The 16,585-nt window shown below is 42.6% G+C and overlaps 1 protein-coding gene across 2 annotated transcripts in view; it reads right to left on the minus strand.

Annotated features, from left to right (window-relative positions):
- The window catches only part of TMEM242 (transmembrane protein 242), a 29,949-nt gene extending 24,745 nt beyond the window's left edge, over nt 1–5,204 (minus strand). The window contains exons 1-2 of one of the 2 annotated variants that reach the window (XM_043593108.1): nt 4,896–5,176; nt 3,834–3,934 (exon numbers count right to left, since the gene is read on the minus strand). In XM_043593108.1, the coding sequence (XP_043449043.1) occupies nt 3,834–3,934; nt 4,896–4,983 (189 nt within the window). In that variant the 5' untranslated portion in view covers nt 4,984–5,176. Of the gene's footprint in view, nt 1–3,833; nt 3,935–4,895 lie in introns of both variants that reach the window. The other variant, XM_043593109.1, reaches the window with a different exon arrangement.
- Nucleotides 5,205–16,585: the final 11,381 nt, after the last annotated feature.

The raw sequence follows: 16,585 nt of genomic DNA on the forward strand, positions 1-16,585 counted from the left end.
AATATTTGCTGACTTACCACTTTTTTGTAGATATGAGACCCAACCAGATTTTTCAAGAGATTTTTCTTTAGCCATTTTCTATGATAAAACAACTCTCTTATCCCTTTTCTCCTGACGCTATAGTTTCAGAGCGTTTTTCTGGATACTACACAGCTCATATAAATTCACTAACTTCTAATTGGCCTGAATTTTCATCCAGAAGCAGCACCATTAACCAAATATTATTAAACCAAGGTCAATTTAGGTGCCTAAATTTTATTTTAGAAAACTTAAAAGTTCCTTATTTCCCTGGGAAGGACGGAAATTATATATGTATTACATATGTATTTTTTTTTTTTAAGCCACCTTAGCTTATACCTTTCTCTGTTGATTCAACAAAGGACAAAGAAAAATGCTCACTCATCACTTACTATTGCCTTTCAACTCCAAGTTTTCTAGCATGGGACTCAGCTAAGACAATGAAATTAAGACTTTAAAGAAATGATGATCATCCTCCTGAAATAAAAGCAGTGTAGGCAGTCCCCAACTAAAAGCTGATCATTTTCAAGTTCTGAGTTGCAATCTGAATCTGTATTATAAATAATAGCTAGATTCCGGGCAGAAGATTATTTAAATAAAAAGTGGCTACAAATAATTTCTTCTCCCAAAATAGTCAAAGATGGAGACATCGCCATGGTGAGCAAGCTGTTTAATCCATGTGTGCCACAGTTTAATGGGGACAATACAGTAACAGTACCTCACAGGGTTGAGATGGGGGTTAAGTGAACCCAACCCTTACAGTAGCAGCTAGCACATGGCAAGCATCAAATGTTAGGTATCATTATCACTATCAATGCCAGAGAAAACTGCCACGCAGGGACTCTGAAGTACACTGCCTGAGTGGTATCCTTAAATGTGTGCTTGCTCAGTGTAAATGTATTAACTGCTTCAGAAACTCTGAGCTCCTTTACAAACCTTTACCTCTCAGAGTCTGGATCAATGGTAATACTCTAATTCAAATGCTTCCCCAGAGGGGAGGTGGAGCTGTACACAACATATTTAACATCAAGGGCCAGTGGTTCTCAAACTTTCTGGTTTCAGGATCCATTTATGCTTGGATCCCAAAGATTTCTGATTATGTGGATTGTATCTATTAATATTTAATATATTAGAAATTAAAACTAAGAAATTCTTAAGTTTTATATATTACTTCATTTAAAAATAAAGCCAATATAGATTAATGTAAACCTATTTAATATAAACAACTATCTTACAAAAGAATTTAGTGCAAGGAGGCAATGTTTTACATTTTTCTTAAGCTTTTAGAAATCTGGCTTAATAAAAGACAGATGAATTTTCATAAATGCTTCTGTATTCAATCTGTTGCAATATGTTTTTCAAGTATCTGAATAAAATCCAGCCTTACAGAGGTATGTGGTTAGAAAAGGGACAAGTATTTTTTTTTAATGTTTGTTTGTTTTGAGCAGGGGAGGGGGGGAGAGAGAGAGAGAGAGAGAGAGAGAGAGAGAGAGAGAGAATATCCCAAGCAGGCTGCAGGCTGTCAGCTCAGAGCCTGACACAGGGCTTGATCTCAGGAACTGTGAGATCATGACCTAAGCTGAGATCAAGACTCTGAGCCTTAACCGACTGAGCCACCCAGGTGCCCCAGGGATGAGTATTTTAATAGCCTTTCTTTTCTGATGCTACACCCAAACTTCACAGATAGTTGCATTTTGGAATCTGAAGTCACGCTGATGAATTTTTCTACTTTGCTACATTAAAATCCATTAGTCTATTCTGTACTTCAAATGGGCCTTTCATCCATGCATTATGATCGTTCAGAAAATATTGATTAACCAAGTTATGCAGATCTCCCCAATGTTGACACCTCTTATTAAATATTTAAAATTTCATTAATCATTAAAAAAACATCATTAATATTACCACCAATCTCACCAGAAAAGCCTTTAAGTATTGAGCACCTATCAAGATCAGAATGGCAGATACAAGTTTCCTAAAATCTACTTTTCACTTGCAAGCTCGAAGTTTACCACTGGCAACAAACACCAACAATGCTTGCCTGAAGAGACACAGGCTCGTTTTGTTCATTTTGAAGGAAATGTCTGCCAAATACCCACTTCTGAGTAACTATAGTGTGTCAGTTGCTCTTTCAAACGAAAATGACATTACATGGGGAAAAAAAGCAGCTAGTTCAGCATGCAACTTAATCACACAATTGCTTTTCCTGGAGAAACACATCTTTCTTTGGTATAAAGCAGAAGTGCTTTACGCCTACCGCCTGTTCCTTCACATGGAATATTACAGAGGTACATTCAAGGGTTAAGATTTAATAAAATTAATAATTTTACTGCTTTAACAAGGGCAGTCTTATGCAATTATGGCTTTTTTTTTTTTTTTAACTACAGGTGCATGGTAATGAAAGACACAGTGACTGCTAGTAGTTTGGAGTCACTGCCTTGATTACACCAAGGCACCAGCAGCTTTACCCCCGACTGCTTCCATACCATTAGTACAAATGTCTGAGTGTTATTATGAAAACAGTTTTGCTGTTACAGATCTCCCAAAGAGTTTCTATGGACCGCAGCTTGAGGTGGAAAGAGAACTCGACTGGTTTATGATTTTCACGTAACACTGCTCTTCAAGTTGTAATTATACAGTTAACTGTGTAAATACTTGTTTAATATCTGTCTCCTGCACCAGATGCTAGCTTCCTGAAGGGCAGATATTTTGCTCATCTCTGTATCTCCGGCTCCTAGCAAGCACAATGCCTGACACATAAAAGATCCCCAAGTTAACACTTGTTGAAGCAATAAAGTAATGGATAAATACACCATATGGGATGGAGAGGGCAGAGACAGGACAACACACGCCAACAAGTAACAACTCAACGTAAAGAAAAATCCTCACCAACTGGGGAAATGAGGTAGATAAGTCCACATGAGTGATCACTCAATCTTGCTCATGGAGTAAGAATTTTCTGCCATAAGTAGGTTATGGTCATTCAACCAAAACTTATTGAGCACCTGTGTGTCAGGCCCTTTTCTGGGGAGCAGGGCTGCCGCAGTGCACACGCATGTGTGGTCTCTGGGTTCAAGAAGCTGACCTATGTTTTTCATTGATGACAAGACGCACTTTACTTCAACAATTTAACATTTTGAAACAGAAATGCCTCTGGTGCCTGGCTGGCTCAGTCAGTAGAACATGTGAGTCTTGATCTTAGGGTCATGAGTTCAAGCCCCACGTTGGGTGTAAAGTTTATTTTAAAAAATAAAACGAAATGCCTCTGGCAATCAGTATTATGTCAAGAGTTAATAATGGCATTACTTTTTTTTTTTTTTTAGTGGCACATAAAATACTGGAGCCTCTAACAACTCATAGGGAATTACCCAGATTTAGTCTTGTTCTGCTAAAATTTAAGAAAGCACATAATTAAATACATCTTTTTAAATGGAAATAGGGGTGCCTGGGTGGCTCAGTTGGTTAAGCCTTGGACTTCGGTTCAGGTCATGATCTCCTGATTTGTGAGTCTGAGCCCCACACCAGGCTCTGTGCTGACAGCTCGGAGCCTGGAGTTGGCTTCAGATTCTGTGTCTCCCTCTCTCTCTGCCCCTCCCCTGCTTGCTCTTGCTCTCTCAAAAATAAACATGAAAAAAACTTTAATGAAAATAAAGACGATTAATTTGTACACTTCTTGAATCTATAGGTGGACACAGGTTTACTTCTTAAAACAATATGAAAGGCCACCAACATTTTTTTCACTTCCCCTGTGCACACTGGCTACCAGCTATCTGTAAGCAGTAACACTGCTATTAATGGATTTCCTTGTCACAAACCTTATTGAACCATTCAGGGCTTTTCTTTTTAGCCAATGATAATGTTGTAACAAATCCGGCTACCATTCCTGCTGCAGCAACAGTACCAAGGAAAACTCCACCTGCCAAGAGTTTTGGGGGTAGGGCATGGAGGGTGAGAGGGATTAAAGGGAGGAAAAGAAAAAAAAACACCTTAAGTTAAGAGGACATACACAAATAAGTTTCAGACTTTTTTTTTTTTTTTTTTTTTTTTTAAGAGAGAGATTATGAACAGGCTCTGTGCTCAGTGTACCCAAGGAGGGGCTGGATCTCACTACCCTGGGATCATGACCTAAGCTGAAACCAAAAGTTGGTGGCTTAACCCACTGAGCCACCCAGGCACTCCTTTAAATTACATTTTAGAGGTGCCTGGGTGACTCAGTGGGTTTAGCCTGGGACCTGATTTTGGCTCAGGTCATGATCCCAAGGTCCTGGGATTAGGACCCACAATAGGCTCTGAATTAAGCCTGGAGCCTGCTTAAGATTCTCTCTCTCCTTCTGCCACTGTCCCCCGCTGGTGCACTCTCTCTTTAAAATAATTATAATAATTTTAAAAACTATAAAAAATAAATTACATTTTAAGTCCCTTCTGAAATTTGAGAAACGCTATCTAGGCAGCTCTTGCCAAACATAAACAATAGCAATGTGAAACCTCTGGTGCTTGCGGTCATCCTGAGGTATCCGTTTCCAAGTGGTGAGAATCGTCGCAGGGTCCCTTACCCTCTTCACCCGGAAGGTGCCATGAAGTTTTTCTCCGGGGGGTGAGGGGGTGGGACGAGATAGTGGGAGTTCGAAAGGGGACGGCACGAGAGAAACTGCAGAGTGATGGGGGAAATGCAGCACACACGACATCTCGAGGGACCAGCCCCAAGCCCAGGGGAGATTCCAATGGGCACGACCCCTGGTCTCCGTCCCCACCGGCTAAACTCAGCGGCAGCCCAAGGGAAGGTCTCCCAGGGCCGGGTGTGTGTGGAAATGGAGGCTTCGGCGCAGGCCCAGGGTGATCTCGCCCGGGCACCAGCACCTCACCACACCACACCACACCTTTAATCAGGAAAAGCCGATCGTCTGTAGATTCCGGAGCCTCCAGACGAGAGGACGGCTGCCCAGCCCCAGCACCCGCCGCCTCCATGTTTCTAGGCCTCCGCAATTGCGTCCGACGCCAACTGAGTCCGGGTGGAAGCGAGAGTGAGGCGGAGGACAAAGGTTCCGCTACCTCCTCTCCCTGTGCGTTCTGAATACTGGTCCGGGGAATGGCGGCTCACCCCAAACCCTCTCTCTTCCCCCGCCGACGGGCGAGGACAACAAGGTGGCTGCCCGTGGTGACCCCACCCCAGCCCCGAGGGCGGCGTCCTCCCAGGCCGGCTCCAGGTTGGATCATTTGCCTGCTCCAAAGTGATGATCGCTGCACTTGAATACGGTCTCTTTCAAACAGTGCTCGGCCCTGACTCTAGGAGGCAGTGAGCGGTCGCGCATTGAGCCAGGAGCCCAGTCCCAGCCAGGTTTGAGACCCTGGAGCTCAGTTTCCTGATCAGCCTTACATTATGTCCAGGGATTTACCCGGCCCTAATGTTTCACGATTCTAGAAAGCAGGTCTCCCGTCTTTTCTCTGTACTTTTCTGGGAAATTTCGTAACAGTCTTCACTTCAGGTGTAAGCGACAGGTTTTATCTCTGGAAGAGAGGCCGTCTCACAGGTCGGCTGCGATAGATCTCCTTCCCTGGTAGTTTGATTGATGGACCTACCAAGAGGAGTGGATGGCTATCGGGCTGAACTGCAGCGAGTGATACAACTGAGCGAGAACAGCTGAGGACAACCCTGAGGGGTTGCTAACACGGACTGCAAGGCTGCACTAGAGTCCTTCTTGCGGGGGAAACGCTGGTGCAGGCGACCCCCAGACGCGCCTAGTCTTGACAGTCTGGGAGGCTGGTGTGCCCACGGGGGTGGATTCTGTAAATGGTCCCTGAGAGGAAGAGGCTGGAAGTCATAAACAATCTTTTAAGCCTCTCAAACACAGACACATGACATCATCTTTCAAAATGAGACAATCTGTCCTTTGTTCAATGTGAACACACACACAAAAGCCATGAACTTCTTGAGGATGAGGATGGAGATTTTTATTCATTTTTATATTCTCTAGCTCTCAACCTATTATCTGGTCACACATAATAAATTTTGGGTGAATGAATAAATGAATGCGTTAGTTAATTGCAATTAGTAGCTCAACCCTGGGCTCAGGTCCTCAATCCCTTCTCTGCCATGTGAACTTGGCTGAGTTATTGAGGCTCTCTGCCTCAGTTTCCTCATATGTAAAACCAAGAAACTGATAGTAGCTGCCTCACGGGTTGCTGTGAGAAGTAAAGGAAGCAACATAAAGAAGTTAGCACAGTGTCGCGCACAGATACTCAGTACGTGTTAGCTTTAGTTATGATACCTTTTAATTTCCAGTAACTGTTTTGCAGCATCGCCTATGGAAAATTTCAAGTTATAGATGCCCAGGGCCCACCACTGAAGATGATTGCTCTGAAGGTCCAGGCAGGGCAGTGTAAAAGCTCCACAGGGAGTTCAGATGATCAGTCAGGTTGAGGACTATTCTGTTTCTGGCTGAAACCACACAAAATTTATCTAAACTGTGTGTGCCTTGGAAGCAAAATGCCAGAGTCTGAAAGGGCCCTTTAAACTGGTAAATGCTGTACTAACTCATTGAAGTTCTTTAGGACCCATTCTTTCTCCTTTCTCTTGTACAAAATGGTGATCATAGCAGCTAACATGTTTTTTGTTTTTTGGTTTTTTGGTTTTTTTAGTGCTTTCTGTATGTCTGGCATGGTGCTAAGTGCTTCAAATATGTTATCTCATTTAATTTTCTTTATAAACTCAGAGAAACTAACTAACTTGCTCGACTCCCACAGCTGCTAAGAAGCAGAGCCAGGATATAAAAGAAGATCTGCTTCTAAAAGCAACAAAAGCAAAAGGAAATAAGGGCTACAACAGGCCGGAAGCCTCTGCACAGCAAAGGAAACAAAATGAAAAGGCAATCTACTGAATGGGAATAAACATTTGCAAATCATATACCCAATAAGGGGCTAACATCCAATATATATAAGGAAATCATACAAACACATTCACACAAAACCACCCCAAAAGCCATAAAAACTATACATGGGCAGAGGATCTGAATAGACATTTTCCCAAAGAAGACGTATAGATAGCTAACAGACATGTGAAAAGATGCTCTACGTCATTAATCATCAGGAAAATACAAATCAAAACCACAGTGAGATATCACCTTGCACTTGTTAGAATGGCTATTATCAAAAAGACAAGAGATAACAAATGTCGGTGAGGATGTGGAGAAAAGAGAACCCTTGCACACTGTTGGTGGGAATGTAAATTGGTGCAGCCACTATGGAAAACAGTACAGATGCTCCTCAAAAAATTAAAAATAGAGCTACCATATGCTCCAGCAATTCCACTCTGGCTATTTATCTGAAGAAAATGAAAATACTGTCTTGAAAAGCTACACCCTGATGTCTGTTGGAGCATTATTTACAAGAGCCAAGATGTGGAAACAATCTAAATGCAGACCAGTCGATGAATGGATAAAGAAATTGTGGTATGCATGTATAATAATATTATTCAGCCATAAAATGAATGAAACCTTACCATTTGTGACGTGGATGGACCTCAAGGGCATTATGTGAAGTGAAAGATGTCAGACAAAGAAAGACAGATACCGTATGATCTCTCCTATATGTGGAATCTAAAAGAAGAAACAAAAAAAAATTAGCTCATAGATACAAAGCACAGACTGGTGGTTGTCAGAGGCAGGGGGTGGACGGTAGGAGAAATGGGTGAAGGGGGTCAAAAAGAAAAAGAAAAAGGAATAAATAGAAGAAGTTCTACTCAAATCCTTATCCTGTGCCCAGTGGTCCTCAAGCTCGAGCTTGATAAGTGCAATCCCCTGGAAGGGCTTCTCTCCCAGAGTTTTGACTCAGTGGTCTGGGTGGGCCTGAGAACTTTTATGTCTAAGAAGTTTCCAGGTGAGGCTGATGCGGCTGGTTCCACTTACAGAAGCTCTTCTCCCTGCTTTACTCTCCCAGTTTATACCTCTTAAAGCTACACCATCTACTTTAACACCTGGAGTTCTCTTCTCCCAAAACTGTTCAGAGAGAAACCGTGCAGGCTCCCTCACTCCCCCTGTCTTTGCTGTCTTTCCCCTCCCCCCAGCAAAACCACAGAATTTTTTTTTTTTTTTTGTATTTTAAGGGTTAAATTGCTATTTACTGTAAGGAGCAGAAAAGAGACTTTTAAATGTAGGGATGACCAGCATCCTGTACTCTAGAGCTCGTCTCCATTTTGAGGCAATAAATACAAACTCTGCTGGACCCCCGTCTGCTTTCATTCCAGGAGGTGAACACCCACCTTCATTCTAACTCCCAAAGGTAAAGGACAGCTTCCTCCTTCCTACGTGTAAGCTCAGTTTCCCAGGACACAGAGGGCGACAAGGCAATCAAAGCAAACCAACAGGTACTCCTTGCCTTAGATGAACAATTGGCACTTTGAGGATCCTCGTCAGATACACACCTTGGAGAGACCGAGAGCTCCTTGGACAAGGTGGGCTTGTTGTGTGAGGAGCTTACAATCCCACTCCCCACTGTTCCTAGGCTCCTGCCATTTGCTCCATTCCAGATTCTGGAAGATAGTGATTCCAAGGCCTGGGAAACCTGCATGAAGCAAGGATAGGGAGTCCTTGGCCTTGAGATTAGAATCACATTCCAGGTATCCCAAATTAGGATGCTTAAATAAAATGCATTTTAATTTTTTTATTTATTTTTGAGAGATGGAGAGTGAGCAGGGGAGGGGCAGAAAGAGAGAGAAGGAGACACAGAATCCAAGGCAGGCTCCAGGCTCTGAGCTGTCAGCACAGAGCCCGACGGGGCTTGAACTCATGAGCTGTGAGATCATGACCTGAGCCGAAGTCAGACGCTTAACCGACTGAGCCACCCAGGCACCCCAATTAAACACATCTCAAAGACAATGTTAACCTACCGTGTATACAGTGTGCTTTTAGTTTTGGGGGGAGATTCCCATGATTCATCACTTACATACAACACCCAGTGCTCATCCCAACAAGTGCCCTCCTCAATGACCATGAGCCGTATTAAAAAAATAATAATAATAGGTGAAACTGGATGCGGGGGGAAGGGCGGTATGTGGGAACTCTACACTCTACACTCTACACAATATTTCTGCAAATCTAAAGCTGCTCTAAAAGAATAAAACCTATTAACTAAAACAAAAATAAAAGAATAAGGACAGTGTTAACCAAGATCTCATATGTCTACAGTTCACACAGTCAGGTCACATGCAGTCTAATTCCTGGCCTGCTCTCAGGACCCTCAAATCCCATCTCTATTGATTTCTACAAGAAAGCACGATGCAAGCTCCAAACAGGTGACTTGTAAATATTTGGAACACAGTGTCTCCGCAAGATTGGGATGTTAGTTCTGAAGAGCAAGACGGGACATATTCCAAGCATGGACACGAGAGATGAGAAATTTGCAGAAGTTTGGTGCTCCATGCAACGTGGGCAGAACTGTTGTTTCAATGGAACCATGACTCCCTTTTAGGAAAATGTAATAGAAATGTCTTACAAGCAAAGAGGCTGCTGGGAAAGTGAGCTCATCTGAGACAGATTCTGTTGCTATTTTGGTTTTTGTTTTAGTCAGCTGAAAGTCCATACCATCTATGCATCTGACCACATACTTATTTCAAACATTTGGGCCCCTGTAGATTCTATTTCAAGTTTCGACAGCGAGGAAACCTGTTAGCATTACAGTTTCCAGAATGTGGGTACCCTAGCTCTCTCTAGTTCCAAACACTGACGGGCTTTTTTCCCACCTATTTTTAAAACATGTCTTTGCAGCTTCAATGTCTCCCTGTTTAAAGTAGGAGGCTGCATTCTTTTTTAAATCTGATAAAGGTCACATATTGGTCATTCTTCTCACTGCTACTTGATATAAGATAGTTGTCAAAAATAGAGTGCAGAGATCTTTAAAGGTTACTGCCTAATTAAGTGTGTACATAGAAGAAAAGACACTACATGGAATTATTAACAGAGGTTACCTTGAGGGAAGGGGGGAGGTGAAACTTTCCAATTGCATTTCATCTACTTTCTGCCCTAAGAAGCAAAATGCCAACCAAAGCAACAGTTTTACGTATTTCTATAATTGAAAAAAAATATAGCAAGAGCTTTGTATTACTTTTATGAAAAGGAAAAAAAAGGAAGAAAAACAATAAACATAATTTTAAAATGTATCACATCATTTAAAGAAATGGATTTTTTTTCCTGTGTAAATAGAAATATTATGTAGGTTTCCAGAGTAACTCACCGAAGTCTCCAGCAGGATATCCAATGACAACACTCTCGGAAAGCGAGGAAGTAAGAGTGAGAAACATATGTCCCACGGAGAGACGCTAGGCTGGCTGAGATTTGCAGATTTGCATCCCCAGTTTTGCCGTGATCAGAGCCTCTTGAATTCTTCCCAATATCTGCTCTGGACTCCCAGAGTTATAACCACCTTGAAGTGCACTACAATCAATGTAGTGCAATGTAAGTGCTAAGTATAGTAATAATTCCTCTTCAGTGAGCTGCAACTTGACTTTCAAAGCTCACATCTCATTATTCACTTCCGGCATCTCATTACTTATCTCTTAGAATAGTGTTCTATAACGGCCCCCGGTTGAATAATAGAAGTCTGTCTTCATCACAGTAAATGCAAGTTGCCATTAAAGGTACCTTCCTTTCAATTTTTCCTTCTTGGGGAGAGTATCTTTCCTATCTCCCTTCATGCTATCGGTTGGATTGTTCCTGTTAATGGCAGGCCAGAAATCTTCTTGAAAGCTGTTCTATTTCACGAGCCACCGATATTTTCTTATAAAAGAGTGATGCATACAATTTCCTCTAACGACATTCCTCTGTCTTGTGAGGATCAAATAGGATCCCATGTGTTCAAGCATTTTGTAAATTGTCAAGGATTCTGGAAATAAAAGGCGTTCTTATTTTTAGTCCCATGTATGTCCCAGTCAGAGAAAAACCCTTTACCACTGCCAAAAGTGAAATATATTTCCATCTATGCATCTCATTTTGCCAGTATTTCATACACAGGCACATATGTTTCATTCACATTTACTAGGAAGATATGTAATATCAACCCTTATGTCATTAATGCTTATTGTGTTTATTGTATTTATTTTTATGACTTATTCTGTCCTATTCTGATTATAAACCACAAAGGGGCTAAAAACAGGTTCTACCACGTGTATAATGAAGGAGTTACTACACAAGCTGGCGAAACCTTTTTTGACCAAATACGGTGTTTACATTGATGTTAGTTTTTCAACAAGTTATAACTAAGTGCCTATTATGGTCTCAGGTGCTGGATTTACTGTGTTGAAGTAAAGGGACTTAGCCCTTGGCTCATTGGAGCTTAGAGTTCCATGACCCTCAATTTTCTAAGTCAGTGAGAATTTTACCAAAGCATCTTTCCATTGCCATGTTTGGGGCTGATGTTCTCTCTGACTGTATTTCTTCTACTTTCTGCCTTAACAAGTAAAATATGGAGCCACTTTTCTATTTCCTGCCTATGAAGTCTGCCTATGAGGCTCATTCAGGTCACTCACCCCTCTGAATAGCAGCTGCTACTGTACATGTGGATATAGAGAGCCTAAGAGATCGGCCTGCATCTGTGCTGAGCCTGGACCATCCAGGTCTTGGGATTTAGAGGGAAGGGACTATTTCCCAGAAGTAGGCTCAGCAACTGAAGCCCCACAAATGATTCAGAGGCAAGTAGGCTTGTCTTGGGGGACAAAGCGCATGCCTAAGGGGTCATGGTAAGACAGGTCTGCAGTTGTGGTGGTCTACTTGTGAGTTGATGTAGGATTTCTAAGTAATTAACATGGTGTTCCAGAATCCAGGGCGGAGAAGGGAGTTCAGAACTTAGCAGGAAGGCTAGCAGCACCAAGAAATGTGTCCATGAATAACAGCGTCCTGACCCTTGGCGGAACTGAAGACACAAAGATAGTATCGGGTAAATGCAAGGCACAACCCAATCAAGATAGCAAGGGCATGATAAAGAGACCACAGTTAGGAGCTCAGTTAGGAGGACAGAGTCAGTGGGATTCTGGTGCTGAGTCTGCAAGGAGGGTTTCGAGGTACAAAGTCCGTAAATAGAGCCTGATTCAGGTCAGGATGAAGGCTGGGTCTGCAGGTGGAAATCAGCTCACAGGGGTGGAGGGCTGGAGGGGAGGGAAGGAAGAAGACAAGGCCCTTTCCTTTAGTGGTGTGACTTGTTCATCCGCACGAGAGCCTCCAGCCCAGGGGACAGGGTCTGAAACCCCACCTGCGCTCTGCTCAGCAAGCCATGTGCCCTGCATGGATCCCAACTGCCTCTGGAAAGGGCCACCTTTTCTGGTTCACAAGATGGTACCACCTGGGCCAGTACTGGATTTAGAAACGTGGTATCCAGAGGTTAGGAACCAATTTAAAATGTTCCAACTGATGGGAACGTACCTTGTATTAAGACAGAAACAAAAATGTGAGAAACATTCCAGAGTATCTAGGGCTAGTGTCTCAGGAACAACTTTGTAGCGCTCAAATGCTCATAGATGCAAAGTGCCTTTGGAATTCAGAGAATGAGTCAGAAAAGTGTTGCTTCTGAAGAGTTCTTGGGCACTTAAACTACTTGAATTTCCATTAAAAATTACATCTGCTGCCTTTGGACAATTTTTTTTTTTTTTGTAATTTTGGCTCACCAACTATTGTTCTCTCTGTACTACAAAAGAAGCATCTATGGTGACTTCTCACTGGGGAAATACTTCCATTTTGGTAATGTATTTTATTGAGATTTGCCCCCTTTGATTTATTCTTGTGTGTAGAAGTAATAACCTCTTAGAATGTGGTTATATAGAATGATAAAATATTTCACCACGTAGTAAATTACATGCCATTTAAAAGATAATCTCTTATTTAGATCAACGGTACAGGGCCCAATGCCCTTTTTAAAACATTCAAAGCATTTGATGGATTCATTGCTGAGCACACTATGAATAAATACAACCTCAAATTCCAGACAATGAAAATGTGCTAGGGGATACATCAAAGCTACCACCATTACCAATGCCATTTTCAAGGTGATAGAGAGAGACTAGACTAGCTCTCTGGAAGCCAGGAGCTAATTCCCAACCCTGCCAGTAAAGGTCACCATTGTCTCCACATGTCTTAATACGGGCTTCGTTTGCCTCCCCCACGATATGAAGGGAGGGTTGCATAGATCAGCACTCTTCAAAGTATCTTTCACAGCATGCCACTTCCAGAAGCTGTCAGGTGTTACCTAGAAGGGAAAAAGGTTTTGTGATTGAATAAGTCTGGCAAACAAAATATAACAGGTTTCTTTGCTTCGAGGCTTCTCAGTCTTCAAGAGGACACAGTAAGCAGTGATTCTCTAAGGTATTTGGCCAAAGAACCCTCCGTTTAGGAATATCTCGTGTACCTTAGACTATAGTTTGAGAAACACTGACCTAGTCAGTCACTAGGATTGTTTCTACTCTGCCCCACCCCTCCACCCCCCCCCCCCCAAACTCTGATTGTCACTCCGTTTGGAGAAATGAGGTTATTCTGCGTAGAGGGAAGAAAGCAATACCTCTCCTTCTTCTTGCAGCTCAGGATCAGATCTAAAATTTAATGTCTCCACTCTCCAGTTAATCTGAACCTACTGGGTGGTCAGAAGAGTGAAGACCAGATTTCACTCAGGGGTCGAAACTTTCATTCTACTCAGGCCAAAAATAACGTCTCACTTTCCCACATCAAATTTAGAGCTATTCGTCGCATTATAAGAGAGAAGAAAGAGAGCTATTTGTTGGGGAGGGGGGAAGCCAAAATGGTCATGAATAATCTAGTTCATTCCAGTCAATTAGGAAGAAAAATGCAGTCCCCAAAGCACATTCTGAATTGGTATAGTTGAGAAACCAAAATAGACTGACTTACAGTAGAATTAGATTTACTATTTCAAGCCCTGCTATATATTTATCCTTATTTGGTTGCTTTTCTCGGAGTTGCATGACTTTAGGGAAATGGGAGTGACCTTTCGAGGTCACGGAGCAGATCATCTCATGTCCAGGAAGGATTTCGCTCAAATTCTCTTAATTACTGATCCAGCAGGAGGTCCATCTTGACTCCTGATTGTAGAGCAACCAGTTGACTTAGGCACATCCTATCTTACACGTAATTCCTCTTAAAGGAGCTCAGCGTGCTGTAGTTCTGGGAGCAGTAGGTATGGGAGGAACATCCTCAGACTTTTCGGAGAATGGCTATAGGCAATCCCACCGGCAGAGGTTTCTGTGTTTCATGTCACGTGATCCAGGTGCCCTGGCCAAAGCACACTGGACCAGGGTCACCATCAGACCCAAAGACAGTCACCTGTACACCAACACTCTGCCCAGTAGGAGCCTTACTTACTGGCAGGTGCACCCAATCTTCAGCACATGTTTTGGCTACTCCCTCTCTCCCGAAAGCTTACTATTCTCTCCCTGCCTGTCCCGAAGCTGACACCCTTCAAGGTGTCCTACTCAGCCCCCCTTCCTCTGGCTACCATACAGTCACTGGACGGATCTTTCATGGTTTTGTCACTACCCCTGAGGCCCCTTTGCTAGAACTGGAAAAATGCACCCAGTTTCGCGTGAAATTATGTCACACAAGTAGACAATTGAATACTTGTACACATGTGCCACATGCTTTCCCACTCACACACCCTCTGGAAGCCAAGGCCCACACAGTTGTCATGAGCTGAGCAAATGTCTATGCTTCCCTTTTTTCCTTGCGGTGGGTTCTAATGCCCCCTCACCCCAGCCCGTTATGTGGGTCACTCCCAGAGCCATACCTTGGTCCAGGTCCTGGCTTCTCCCCGTCTGCCCTGCTCCACTGTGGCACTGTGCCCGTAACTGACCACAGCGCTGGGGGGTCAACCAGAACTCTGGGCACTACTGTCCTCTTATTTCCAAAGACTTTTGACCAAATCCTTCATTTCATAACTTTATTAATAAGGCTGGTTGTTTTTGAAACAGGTTGGGCACCTACGTCCAAAGATCATCGATTTATGTCTCACCTGGAAGGAAACTCCTGAGGTCATGCTGCCAAATCTCTCTACTCAGCCTTGGCCACGTCAACATGTTTGTAGGCAACTTGAACCTAGACCCTAGAAGGCACGCCTATTACACTTTACAGATGGCACAAGATAGGAAACTTAATTATTTGATGAGTGAGATGAATGACAAAAATGTCTTCACATGGCTTAGGCAGACAACAAAGGTAAAAAAAAACAACTAAGATGAGCTTCAACAAGGACACATCAAATTTGCAGAAAACAACCAAGTGCAGGACGGGAGAGGGTTGGCCTAAAAGACATCCTGTGAACAAAGACACGGACCATTTAGTTGGCCTGTGTGAGGTCTGCCCGCTCAATATCCTCAGAAAGCAGGGCAGGTGTAGATAGGGGACAGTGACCGGGAGGTGGGAAATGTTAACCATGTTGTCTAAGAAAAAAAGAGCTGAGGGTATGTGCTAAAGAAAGAGGTCGAGTTTCTTAGGAAGCATAGGGAAAAGATAGACTAGGTAGATTGTGTTTCAAATGAAAACCTTTGAAAAATTTGAAGTGTCCCCTCAAATGGAATTAGGAACTTGAATTATATTGTTTTCTATCACTAGGACTTTCTTTTTTTTTTTTTAATTTTTTTTTTCAACGTTTTATTTATTTTTGGGACAGAGAGAGACAGAGCATGAACGGGGGAGGGGCAGAGAGAGAGGGAGACACAGAACCGGAAACAGGCTCCAGGCTCTGAGCCATCAGCCCAGAGCCTGACTCGGGGCTCGAACTCCCGGACCGCGAGATCATGACCTGGCTGAAGTCGGACGCTTAACCGACTGCGCCACCCAGGCGCCCCTATCACTGGGACTTTCTGAGCCTCAGTTGGATTAATATCTAACGGAGATGATGTAGGAGAAATTCCTACCCTAGTGACAAGTTAGAAATTCCAAGAAGGCTTATGACGCAGCTCTGTTAACTCAGTTCTGCTGTCTCTGAAACTTGGTTTTGTCAGCAGAGCCAAAGCAGAGTTATCTTTCTGGGAAGAATCACATTAATCAGGATCCAAATGCCAATTTAATAGTGTGTAATGAAAAATATTGTAAGAACCGTAACAGGAAGCCAGGTAGCAATCAGAAAGCTGTGTGTGACAGCCCTCTTTCAGGGTCTGGTGGATTAAGTAGACAAATAACAAGTAAGGTAAAGCTTCTGGAATAAATTAAGGGCTCCATCAGTGGGTTAGCTGTAAAATCAATCTTAAAAAAAATCATTACCTTTCCCATATATCAGCTATGACTGATTAGAATACAAAATAGAGAAAAAAGACCCCACGATGTGATAATCAATAAAACTATACTGACACATGAAAGTAGGCTTGATGATTAGTGCCCAAAACTTAAGTGGACAGTTGTTAATTCTTCTCAACTTACACATTTAATGCAATTCCTGTTGAAATCAAGATAGAATTATTAAGAAAACTTGACAGAATGATTTAAAATTCATCTGAATGCTAAATATTCAAAACAAGTCGAGAAATTCTTGTAAAAGCCTTGTGGGGGAGTGGGGATTGCCCTGTCATTTTTACATGCATGATGTG

The sequence above is a fragment of the Prionailurus bengalensis genome, chromosome B2 (genome assembly GCF_016509475.1).
Source record: "Prionailurus bengalensis isolate Pbe53 chromosome B2, Fcat_Pben_1.1_paternal_pri, whole genome shotgun sequence".
Taxonomy (NCBI): Eukaryota; Metazoa; Chordata; class Mammalia; order Carnivora; family Felidae; genus Prionailurus; species Prionailurus bengalensis.